The 13,287-nt window shown below is 35.9% G+C and overlaps 1 protein-coding gene across 1 annotated transcript in view; it reads right to left on the bottom strand.

Moving 5' to 3' along the window:
* The window catches only part of KCNG2 (potassium voltage-gated channel modifier subfamily G member 2), a 168,881-nt gene that overhangs the window by 84,750 nt on the left and 70,844 nt on the right, over window positions 1-13,287 (bottom strand). The window contains exon 2 of the mRNA XM_074204700.1: window positions 2,559-3,408. Within this exon, the coding sequence (XP_074060801.1) occupies window positions 2,559-3,317 (759 nt within the window). The 5' untranslated portion in view covers window positions 3,318-3,408. The remainder of the gene's footprint in view (window positions 1-2,558; window positions 3,409-13,287) is intronic.

Raw genomic sequence — 13,287 nt, 5'->3', positions numbered from 1 at the left:
TCAGTATATGTGATCATATGTAGAACAGTTGGGTAGCACAGTGGATGGAGCACCGGCCTTTGAGTCAGAAGGACTGGAATTTGAATCCTGCCTTAAACATTTACTAATTATGTGACCTTGGGCAATCAAACCCTGATTGCCTCACATCCAAAGCCATTTCTAGTCTTTCTGATTCATATTTGGCCCACTGGATCCAGATGGCTCTGGTGAAGAAAGTGAGGCTGATGATTTAGCACAGCCTCCCTCAGTCAAATGTAATTCATGTTTTTGGTATAACTTCACCTCCCTGATGACATGGTCTTCCTTGGGAACAAAGGACAGACATCATCAATCATATGTATATATTAGTTTATATATATATATATATATATATATGTTATGAATTCCATATTTAGAACTTAAATGTGTATCTCTCTCCATATATATATATATATATGAATATAATCTTGGAGAATAATCACTATAAGTTTTACCTCAGAGTGATGCCCATTGGTTGTTAGCATATGGCTATGAAGAATATGTGCAAAGAGGTGAAGAGATTTTTAGAAAATCTGCCCTTTAGGGGTATCTTGGTTTAAAAAAAGTCAAGTCAATGAAGTGCTAAAGGCATCAGTTGCCCCCAAATACTCATGTTTAAAATGTCCACTAGATTGGAAGAGGAAGACAGTCAATCAAAAGGCATTCATTAAGCATCCATTATTTGAAAGGAAATTCTATGCTCTGAGGATGCAAATGTGAGACATTACTACTTATGTTCTGGGGGTGGAGGTGAGGAGGTGAACATATAACATGGTCACCATAAGTCAATACAAGATATCTACAATATAAACATGACATCAGGGTTCATTAACAATCTAGGGAATCAGGAAAAATTTGTTGAAGGAAGCAGCACTTGAGTCTTGAAAAGACTCAGAGGTTCCAAGAAGCAAAAAGTGAGGGGAGAGAATCCTTTGCACCTGGAACTAATAAAGTGGAAGAGTAAAAATGTTTCTCATCACATAGAGTAGCTATAAGATGAAAAATCATCAGGAGTTATTCACAAGGGCTACTATTCTAGAGAAAGAGAGATTTTATGGGTTTTCTTGAGGTCTTATGTTAAAATTTTTAGTTAATAAAATTTTGGGGGAAAATGATTCATAAAAGAGCTGAAAGGTGGAACTGACATGTGCTATATGGAGGCAAGTGCTTAGAGTTTCTTATGTTGGAGAAAGACCCATAAGACTTGTTTCTGGGCTCCTTAGAGTCCAAGGCAGCCTCATTTCTTCTCCAGCTCTCCTATGTAAATGACTCTGCAAAGGAATTAATCTATTACTTCAAAAATCCAAATACATAAAGTGACTTTTTAGAAGTAGAAACAGAAACTTGGACTCAATCAATGCTCCTGGAAATGGCAGTTCAATAATCAGGTACCTAAGTAATGATTGAGGCCAAACCAATTGCTTTAAATTTAAATTAAAGTGCAAATGACAGTGAGAACTCAGGCTCTCTCACTTGCAACAGTTTTGACTGAGGGTGTTCCAACATGATGCAAGGACAGGCTATTTTCCATCAGCTTATCTATCTGTTCTCTAATAATGATTTGGTTCTTGAGTTCTAAAAAGCTGATTGCACATCATAAATTCCTGACATTTTAATGACTTTGGCAGAGCAGCTGGGTCCTTGTTTTCTTGTGATAAATGTGTTAAAGTCATCCAAGCAGAACTTTCTGTGTTTCCCTAGTTGTGGGTGAAGCACTCAGTGACAGAACTGACTAGAGTAAGGGGTGAAATAGGGTGAGGGAAGAGGCAAAAGGGAGGTGCCAATTTAACTTCTAACCCTAGCCCCACAAAGCATACAAACTGGATTAATTCATGTGTTAAATTGCTTGGCATGATATGAAACAAGCCTTGCCCACACATGCATCCCCCTTCCCCACTCTGGCTCTCCAGATAAAAGCTAAGTTGGAAGAAATGACTAACTTCTTGAAGAACTCCCTGATTTGGAGCAGAATAGGTTTGTGTTTAAATCTAGATGTATTTCTACTACTTTGAGAATCAGGATCTTTTAAAGGGGAAACCTCTGTAGGACATGGGAGGGAAGGGAAAGGGAACTAGAATGATTCCTAGTTACTGTGATAATTGCTTTACAAATATCATTTAATGTGATCCTCATAACAACCCTGGGAGGTAGATACTATTTAATGACCCCCATTTAATAGTTAAAGAACTGAGGCAGATAGAGTAAATGATTTACCCAGTTTCACACAACTTCTAGGAGTTATGAGAAGGGATTTGAACTCAGATCTTCTTGACTTCAGGGACAGTACCATATTGCAGTACTGAAGATTATTGATGGAATTTTATCATTTTATTAATTACTTACAGTTATAGTTACTATGTTCTAGGGCCATGAATAACTCTTGTCAACTGAAGGTATAAATTTATATATGTAGAGTATATCTGTAAATACACACCCATCACTGAACATTACACCTATCACCGAGAGTTTGACTACTTTGTTGTGTGTATAGATGTATATAGTCCCCCAAGTCCAAAGACTGCACCTGCAGACACACTTACCCGATCCTCCTCAGCTCGAATATCTGGCATAGTACTCATGCAGAGGCTGACTGCAGTGATGGCTACAAAGGAGACAGAGATGCAAGCAAACAACTTCCCTGGAATCCCAGAGTGAGGGTTTTCTACCATGTCCCTGAGCTGTCTCATGCACTGAGCCAGCCGATTGCCCTCCTGGAAGGCACAAGGCGGAGGAGACTCATTCACCATCAGCTCGGTCTCATAGAACTGAGCCTCAGCAGCCTCTTCTTCCTTATGGCGAAGTCTCCTAAGGCAGCACCATTCCAGGCATTCCTCCTCAATTCCCCAGTAGGCCAACTCATCCTGGAAGGAGAGGGCACACATCTCTCTAAGGAGCCTCAGCTTCCCTGCAGTAAGAAAATTCATAATGGTCTTGAAGGCACAAGGGTTGCGGTCGAAGAAGAACTCATTGCTGCTGACATCATAGTCATCACAGACACTCATGATCTCATCATGGTTGTGACAGGACTTCAGTCGCTCCAGCCGGGTCAGAGGGCAGTTCTCTAGAGTAGTCCAAGGAAGTTTATACTTGATTCCACCCACATTGATGATGACATGCTTGGGCCAGTCCTCACAGTATGTGGGGCAACAGGAGTCTTCTCCAGGATGCAAAAGCCTGGCTTTCTTGTAGAATAAGCCCTTCTTAGCCTGCACCTTGCATAGCTTCTCGAAGCTGTTGTAAGAGTAAGGGGTGAAGTTGGGGTCGGGGTTCCCAGAGAGCAGAGCCATTTCTTGATACATTGGTTGTGATCATGGAGGTGTCCAGCCCTCTTTGAGGTGAAGAACCTAGATCCAGAGAATGAGAGAATAGATGGCTGTGGGTGATCAGCGTCTGCAAAAAAAACAAACAAAAAAACTCAACCCCAAAAATTGCAGTATCAGGGTAATTAAAATTTTTAAATGTTTGTTTGATAAATGAACTTCTCAATTACTATTTCCTTTCCCCCACTTCCCAACATGTAGGTATTTATAGTTTTGGAGAAAGATGGATGACCAAGGGACTATATACCTTTCTCCTCCCCATACTTTAATCACCCCTCTTTCTAACCTATTATTAAAGTTGTTCAGTCATATTCATAGACACATAGAAGTTACTTTTTCCCCCTAGGCAGCTAAATAACTCAGTGGATAGAATCCTGGGCCTGGATTCAGAAAGACCTGAGTTCAAATTCCCTCTCAGATCCTTATTAGTTGTATGACCCTGGGCAAGTCTCTGTTTGCCTCAATTTCCTTAACAATAAAATAGGAATAATAATAGCACCTCACCTTATAGAATTGTTGTGAAGATTAGATAAGATAATATTTGTCAGTGACTGGCACATAGTAGGTATTATATAAATAATTCTCCTACTCCCTGCCTCAGCCTCAGTTTTCTAACTTATGAGACAGAGATGGACTGAATAATCTGTTTATTCCCACCTAGCTCCAACATTTTAAAATTCTAAAATTCTCTCAAATTTAATGAGATGGAAATAAACAGCATAAAACTCTCATCTTGGCCAAACATATTAACCCCCTCAAACCTACTATTAGAGTCATTTAATCTGGGCAATTTGACTTCATTTCCTTTTGTTGGCTTTCCCCTAAATAAACAAAAGTTTATTTTTGTAGCACAAATTAAATAAGCAGTAGGCATAGATCATTTACAAACCAGGAAATTTTACAGCCTAGTGAAAAGTTTTTAAAGGTAACTACAACTATCACAGACACTAAAAGAGAGATAATTTTTTTTCAAAAGTTAATGAGTGACTTACCTTTTTTTCCTTTTCAAGGCAAGAAAATTTAAATTTACTTCTGGAAAATTTTAAAAATAAAATGCAGAGTATCTTAGAAAGTATTTCCAATACTTTGGATAATAACCAAATGTGTTATAATTCAGAATTGCTATCAGTGTCTGGCTGAATACCATACCCAGGTCACTAGATAGAATTGTGTTATTGAAGAGTGATGATTGAACACACATAGATGTCTATACATACTACTAGTTCTGCAAAAATAAAGCCAGAAATATATTCAAATCAGCTCCCAAAAGGAATTTTATTGCTAGTATGAATTTTTCCTAACATCCATTAGAGTTTTTTGATATCTGTGTTAATGAACAAATGTCCAATTAGGAATCACAGGGAAGGATCTGGAATGATTAAAATCTCCTTGTGCTCAGATAACACTCCCTAAACTTGTGATACATTTGGCTCTTTAACTATAGGATTCCTCCTCAGGAGTAGCTGTCTATTAAAAGGTAAAGCTTGGAATGAGCTTCTTAGGATACATTTTTATAAAACTTTTTTATTTTAGGAAATAAATGAGTCAAGCAGAAGGTAGAAATACTATGTTTATCTTTAATGAATGTATACTTTTAGCACACTTAGCCCAGCATCTCAGACTTGTTAAATACTTTTAGCTTAGTCAATACACTTTAAAAAGGCTTTTTCAGATGACATGTTAATTGAGACTAATTCATTCTGGTGCAGTTCAGAATCTTCCTATTTTAATTTTTATAGCCAGGGAATAAACACGCCAATTTGCTAGTGCTGAAACATTCGCTTTTAGTACATTCTGTCTATAGTTTGGAAATGATGTCACTGAGACAAAGCTATGGCAGCTTATTGGCAATATCACATGATAAGCCATCTATGGTCTTCTGTGCCTATTGGTGTGGTTTGTCCTTCCACAGTAGATGACAGAATCCTTTCTAGCTTGCCTACTAACATGCTTCTAATATATATGTATATATATGTATATCCTAAAGTAATCTTTTAGAAATGATTTCCACCTCTTCAAAACCTTAGTGCAATTAGTGAATATCATTAGAATTTCATTAACATCATTAATGTATTGAATTAGTCCAACTACTCTGGAAAGCTTCTTGTAACTATGCCCCCAAAGTTTATAACTTTGGCACAAACATACCACTATTAGGCCTACAACACCAAAGAGATAAAGAAAGATGAAAAGGATTAACATACAAAAATTAGTTAGAACATTTTTTACATTGGCAAACAAATGGACATAAAGGGAGTCACCATCTATTGGGAAATTACTGAAAAAATATGATAAATGAATACAATAAAATACTACAATACTATAAAGAATGACAAAAAGATAGTTTTAAAGAAACCTGGAAACACTTGTATGAACTGATACATAGTGAAGTGAGTAGAACAGGAGAATAATTAATGTAGTTGTTTTTGTTCAGTCATTTTTCAATTGTATTTGAATTGTTATCTTAGGCAAGTCATCATATCTGTCTCAGATTCAGTTTTCTCATCTATTTAATGATGGAGTTGAGACATTTAGTTCCAAATCCTGTGATGCTAGATACAGGAAATAAGTCATCACACAGAAAAAAATGCATGACTTCAATAGCAACTTAATGCCTCCTCTCTACACCCCACTGCCACACACACTTTTCAGGTCAAGAATAATCTGACAGAAATCCAGAGGTGGCTAAGCTAGGTAGAAACAGACATATTTGGACATGGCTATTGATACTGGAAATTAACTTAATCTTTCTGGATAGTAAATGAGCAACTTCTAAGAAGAATTATAAACCTGTTCACACCTTTGGACCTAGTAATTATACTTCTGGGATTATATCCCCAAGAAATAACTCGAAAAGAAAAACAAGAGATTTGTACTCATACATTCATAGCAATACCATGAATGATTCCCAAACACTGTAAAAGTCCATAATGGGAAAATGACTAGCAAAACATGTTGATAAAATGACAAATATACAGACCCTGTATATGAAGAAAATTTTAAGTAGAAATATGCAGTATAAACCAAAAGTATATTAAAAGAAAAAGAGTAGAACACAAATAATATACACACTCATAAAGTGATTACTCATATGGAAAACATATGTTTGGAAAGATAATTTACAGTTATATAAATTCTGATTAGTATCTCTTCCCCCTCCATGAAATTAAGTCCCTAATTTGAAAAAAATCACTGCAGAGCTCTGAGTTGATGAAAGGATTAGGATAACATTTGGAGGAAAAGGAGGGATGAAGATATAGATATTATAGCCATATTTGATGTGGTAGAAAGGTAGTAGAAAGTAGTACTAATTTTGAATTAGAAGACTAGGGTAAAAATTTGACCTCTGACAATAGTTTTGTGACAATAGGCAAGACATTAATCTTCCCTGGGTCTTAGCTTCCCCATAGTTAAATAATAAAAATAATAAAATAATATATAATAATATAATAATAATAATATTATAATATATAATAATAAAATAATAAAAAAGTTAAATAATAAAAAATAACAACAATACCTAGCATTTATTTAGTATTTAAATAACTTTGTGATTTATGATTTTAAATAATTTAGTGATTTAAGATTTTCAAAGAAGTCTTCAACAAATGAAGAGACTGAGGCTAAGAGATTACTCTGGTCTTCTTGACTTCAAGTATAGAACTTTAGACACTGAATCACCTAGCTGCCTCTAAAATGGGGATAGTAATAACTCATAGAGGTTCAATGAGGATCATTTGGAAAGTGCCTTGCAAAACTTAAATATCTAGATATAATTTATTATTCTGCAGTTTTCCTAAGGGTCCCTGGAATGTAGTTATTTCCATACACCATATGCACACAACCACTAGATTACATTTTAGGATCTTCAAAATGGAAACATAGTAGGAGATACTTATTTTCAGAGCAAAATATAGCCCTAAGGCTCAGAACTTTGGACTCTTTTCTGTAGCAGTTATATGTTTTTCCAATTGCCTTGTAATTTGGCCCCTGCTAAAACTAGAATCCAAATAACCTCAGAAGATAATTTATGGATTAAAACAAAAGTTGGAAAAGCAGGTGGGCCAATCTCTGAGATCTGAAGAAGAAAAGAAAGGACATAACATGGAGATGATCATGACTGAGAAGTGTCTCTGGGTTATTAGAGTAGTAAGAAGTCTTCCTTGAATTTTCCTTATCCTTCAATGCTATAAATCTTTTTTTTCCAGTCACCTATTCTTTGCTTAGTTCTCATTCCTATCCTTGCCTATCATTCTTCTTTCCGACAAAGCATCTGCTATAGATTATTGCAGTGATCATTAGTGGCTTGGAATTGAGTGAATTCTAGTTTCTACTTTCTCAGAAAGGGGAAGAGAATTTAAGGAAGGAAGGAAAGAAAAAAGGTCAGGAGGGAGGTAAAGAAGGGAGGGAGAAAGAGGAACTGATGGATGGAGAAGGAAAGAAGGAAGAGGGGATGGAGGGAACAAAAGAGGGAAGGGAAAGTATAGGGAGAGAAGAAGGAAAGAAACAAGAATTTATCAAATCCTTGACAATTATTAGCTCATTTGACCCTCAAAAACTCATACTAATATACTAATTCAATCTAATATAATCCCTATTTTACAGATGAGGAACCTAAGACAAATGGGTCACACAGCTAGTAACTGATTGAGGGTAGATTTGAATCCAGGTCTCACTTATTCCAGATCCTGTCCCTTAATCTACTGGTCCACCAAGCTGTATCAAATAACTAGAACTAAGGTGGGGGGTGGGAGGGTACAAATCAATTGGGAAATGACTGAAAAAATTCTGATATATTCATGAAAAGGAATATTATTATGCCATAAGAAATAAAAAAGAAAATGGATTCAGAAAAACTAGGAAGACTTGTAGGAAATAAAACAGAGTGAAATGAATAGAATCCATACCATGTGATTACAACATAGTAAAGAAAACCAACTTTGAAAAAATTAAGAACTCTAATTAATGCAGTGATGAATCACAGCTCTGGAAGGCTAATGGTGAAGCATACCTTGACTATACTTATTACAAAGAGGACTTTTGGGGGACTGGGGGAGAAAAAGAAATAGGGAAACTATGTAAAGCATAATGTCTGGCATTTAATAAAGTACTTATTCCCTTCCCCTTTGTTAAAAGAACATTTGCATATACATTATTTGCTTCATAGTATTACGATGAAGAATACAGTTTGTGTACTGTTAATATTTATTTAAATTATCCATGTTAAATAAAATATATTTTGTGTTTAATGTTTACATTAAACTTTCCTCACAATTACCCTATGATAGGAAGAACCAGTATTTTCCTCATTTCGTAAATGAGGAAATTGAGACAGTATGGACAGTAATTGTCAGATAATGATTTCAATCAAGGATTTCTGTCTTCAGGTCCCACACTCTTTTTATGCAGTCTTTGCCAAGCTGGTGCCATCAAAGATATAGCAAAGTTCCAGTCATTTAGAAGAAAGTATCATATATACAAATAAAAAACTAAACTGGATGATAATTATGTGTATGTGTGTGTGTGTGTGTGTGTGTGTGTGTGTGTGTGTGTGTGTGTGTCTTTTCTTATTTTTGGAGGAAACCCATCAATGAATGAATGGCAAAATCAAAGATACTTCATTAAATATTATAGTACTCAGGCATTTAAAACGATATGTTTGATTTTTGTCATACTATTTTAACAATGAATCACTCAGAAGTTTTCATAATTGAGGTTCAACTAACTGAAGTTTGACTTCTAATCTTGAGGCTCTTTTCCCTAGTGGGCAAACCCTGCCTGTTTCCTAGCTGGTTGTATCAATAAGGTCCCTGGAGCACCTGAACCCATTTATTTATAAACCTCTGATTACTGGAGTCAGCACCAGTGCCACTCTCCAAGCAGGCTCAGGGAAAATAAACCAGCTTGGAATGTGTGAAGAAACAAATTAAAGATAAAGTCTCTTGAGGAACTGTTGGAAGTAACACACTGGAAGTGTCCGTGTTTGTGTGTGTGTGTGTGTGTGGAGAATGTGCATAGAACTAGACATCCTATGGGAGAGGGAAAAAATGAAAAGGAGAAAAAAAGACAATAGTTTTTTTAATGGTTAGAAAATGAACTTGTATTTAATTATTTCAGAGCTGAATTGACCATTTTGTAGTCAGAATTGAATAAAACATTAACTGGAACTGACCAAAAATTTCCATAGTAGACAATTACTTATGGATTTCACCAAAATGAAGGAATGATTTTTTTCTCCATAATTTTTTTTTTCTTTTGGAAGACAGCCCTTCTTCTGTGAAAGGGGAAAACAATCTGGAGATTTCTGTTTTGGATGAATTTAGTTCTAACCCTCTAAAAAAATTGGGCAGAAAAAAGTTTGCAAATTCTTAGGGTGTTGTTTATGTTCACAAATACCGAACACTTGTAGGATGGTTGGATTTAAGTAATAAATCCAATCAGCAGTTAGCTGATCAGTAAGGCTGCTATAAGTAGGAGGCTCTCTGCACCACCAACACTGCTGAAACAGGAGCATCCTAATATTCACTGTTTTTTTTTTTTATTCACGGTTGACATAATGAGAATATCAATAGAATTCGATTAAGCATGTAATCTTTTGTCACCACTGATGAAAAAACTATTTAGAAGCACTAGTTTGGTATCAGGGCAGTAAGGGGTACAGTAGATAGTACCCAGTGCTTAGAATCAGAAAAACTCATCTTTATGGGTTCAAATCTGGTCTCAGACAATTATTAGCTGAATGAACCTGAGCAAGTCCCAGCTCCTCATATGTAAAATGAGTGGGAGAAAGCAATAGCAAACCACTCTGATCTCTTTGCCAACAAAACTCCAAAATGGGGTCATAAAGAGATAGACAAAACTGAACTGATCCCAAAATAACTTGGTATCAGGTATTTTTTTCTAATGCTGAACTTTTCATGGAAGGAATAACAAGTCATTTTGCATTCTCTTCTGTTCAAGATCATTAGTCATCCTTCCCCAACACTGCCCAAGTTTATAGTTAAAAGAAATATGATTACAAAAAACTACTTATTTCCAACAAATTCTTGACAATGTGGTTAAGAGGTTACATGTTTCAGCTCAATTGGGCAAGTACTAGATCATATCATTTTTCAGTAACTCCAATAATATTGAACAAATTAATTTAAAAATGTATTGCTCTTAACTAAAAACTAACACCAGACCATTCACTGAATAAAAGGCTTTATTTAGTTCCAAGTCTATGGTGAGGAAGTGAGGTGATTTGTACCACATTTTACCCAGTTTTGATTGACACATCATTGATGTCAAGATTCAGTAGCAACTCTTGAACTTTGAATTACTGATGAATATCTATGTCTCTCTGCAGTTTCTTGATATGGCCAGAATGGAACATGCTGGTCTTTGGGCTTATCAGTTCATGCACCAGTTAGAGGCTTAACAAATACCATTTCTTGATGACAATGATAATGCTGTTCCAGTTTTACAAAGAGGCCTATAATCTTCCACCTGTCCCTCAGGTTCTTTCCAGCTTAAATGATTCCTCTGAGTGTGCTTCAAAGAGCACAATCAACCAGTAGAGCAGAAGGTTTCGAAAAGATGGAGTGGATTTGGATTTCTCTAAAAACCTAATATCATTTTAGGAGAACTGCAGGGGAAAAGAAAAAGCTTTTAAAATTCCTCCATGATCTCAAAAAATCCCAGCACCATCCATCTGAAATGATCCACTGTGAGATTGACTTCATCAAAAGTTGACAAAATAATTCAATCAATCAGTATTTATTCAAGTACAGTACATATCATTCTTTGTTCTCAAAGCTAGATATTTTAGGAAACAGAGTTTACATCCCCTGAATCTTGGCTGGTCTTTTTTGAAAAAGCTAGTTCCCTATTCTATGAGCCACAGGGAGGAAAGTGAAAAGCTTCCCCAAATTGCATCAATGATGTTGGAAAGCAGATTATTTTTTATTATTGTTGAGTCATTTCAGTTGTAGTCTGACTCTTCATGATCCTATTTTGAGTTTTCTTGGCAAATAAGCTGGAAAGGTTTCTTTCAGGTGAGATTCTAGTGAATATTTAAAGAAAGTTAGGTAATTTAGAAGACAAATGTGAATGAGAAGAGTTCCATTCATGGGAGACAGCAAATTAAAATGGCTGGAATTGGGAGGTAGAATATTTCTTGTTAGGAGAATTAAAGAAGTCATTGTTGCTCATTTGCAGTGTTGGGGGTGAGGCAGAATAAGGAATTGGAAGACTGGAAAAGGTATGAAGGGACCAAGTTATAAAGATCTTCAAAAGTCAAACAATTTTACATTTGATCCTGGAAACAAGTTATGATGAGAGATTAAATTTCTTCACACATTTCACTTCACCAGTGATCATTCAAGTACCATAACAGGACCTGGACATTTTATTCTCACTTATTTCCACAATAAGGCCTTTGGACTAAGTCATTCAGAGTCACATTTTGTTGATCCTATATACTTGAGTTTCAAGTAGCCCCTGATTTTCTCAAGATGTGGTTGTGTTCAGTTTTCCCTATAACTGTAAGATTAAGATAGCTATTAGAACCTGGTACTTTCCTTTATATTACTTATAAACTGTACTTACTTTTAAATCACAGGATAAGACTAAATGACCAACCGTGAATGAGATAAGTACCACTATCCGTTGGCAATGAAGTGAGGTTTTTATTGTAACATAAATTGGCTGGATTATACTTTAGTAGAAAATGAATGATCGAGGATATCCGGCTAATAATTGCACAGTAACCCAAAGTAATACTAACTAAAAGGAATGCTAGGAGACACAAAAGCACAACTTTAAACTGCACAATAACTTGGGGGTAAGCAATATGGAATAGTTAATTAAGACCCAAAACTATCTCTGCCATTAGCCAGATGTGCAACATTGGGCAGGTAAGTGAACTATCCCAGACCTAAATTTTCCCATTAATTAGGTGAAGGAGGTGGAATAGATGAAACCCAAGTTTCCCCTTTAGTTATAACAGTCTAGATTCTCTAATAACTCTAGGAAGCAACATCAACAGATGACCAAAAGGATAACGAAAATTATAAGATCTATTATTCTGATAACTGAAATTATATCAGAGGAGGCTAATAAAAGCATTTCTGATCTGATCAATTTTTGACTGCATCACTTATTAACCATTTGAACATGGGTAAGTCAACTAGTGGGTATCTAGGCGGCACAGTAGATATAGAGTACCAGAGCTAAAGTCAGGAAGACTCATTTTCCTAAATCTGGATTTGAGTGAAGGGGTGCTGTCACCATCTTCTCTTTCTTCTCCACCAGAACCATCAGGTCGAGTGACCAGGTATGAATCAGGAGATGGTCATGGATGCGAGACAATCAGGGTTAAGTGACTTGCCCAAGATCACACAGCTAGGAAGTATCAAGTGTCTGAGACCAGATTCAATCTCTGGTCCTCCTGATTTCAGGGCTGGTGGATATATATAAATATTATAAATACCTGACCAGCATACCTCCTAGTACATATGCTTTGTGAGGAAGGGTCCAAGTTTTACTTATTGTATATTATCCAAGAATAGCACTCATACAACAGGTGCTTAATAAAGGATTGCTATATCTGGTCATTGCATCAAAGAGATTATGGGACAAACACACAAGATAGTCTGAGTGCCATATTAAGAAAAGGGTCTTGATTTTAGGATCAAGGCTGTCTTGAAGGTAAGATAAGCATCTTCTCTTCATGTTTCATGCCTATAATCTATGAACTATTTTGGTACCATGCTGCAAACGAACACAAACATTGTTTCAGTAATTAACATTTAAATATCATATGTAAAATGAAATGCAATTTGCAAGTAAACTGGTTGTTATGACATGATTTGAAGGAAGAGACATAAAACATAGATTAGGTTGAATATAAACTGCATCCTAGGGAGTTGGAAGAGTTCAAACAAAGCATCTTTCTGCACTGCAGGAG

Source organism: Macrotis lagotis, chromosome X, assembly GCF_037893015.1.
Source record: "Macrotis lagotis isolate mMagLag1 chromosome X, bilby.v1.9.chrom.fasta, whole genome shotgun sequence".
NCBI classification, from domain to species: Eukaryota; Metazoa; Chordata; class Mammalia; order Peramelemorphia; family Peramelidae; genus Macrotis; species Macrotis lagotis.
The sequence above is the reverse complement of the archived record's forward strand: the minus strand, read 5'-3'. Positions and strand labels throughout refer to the sequence as shown.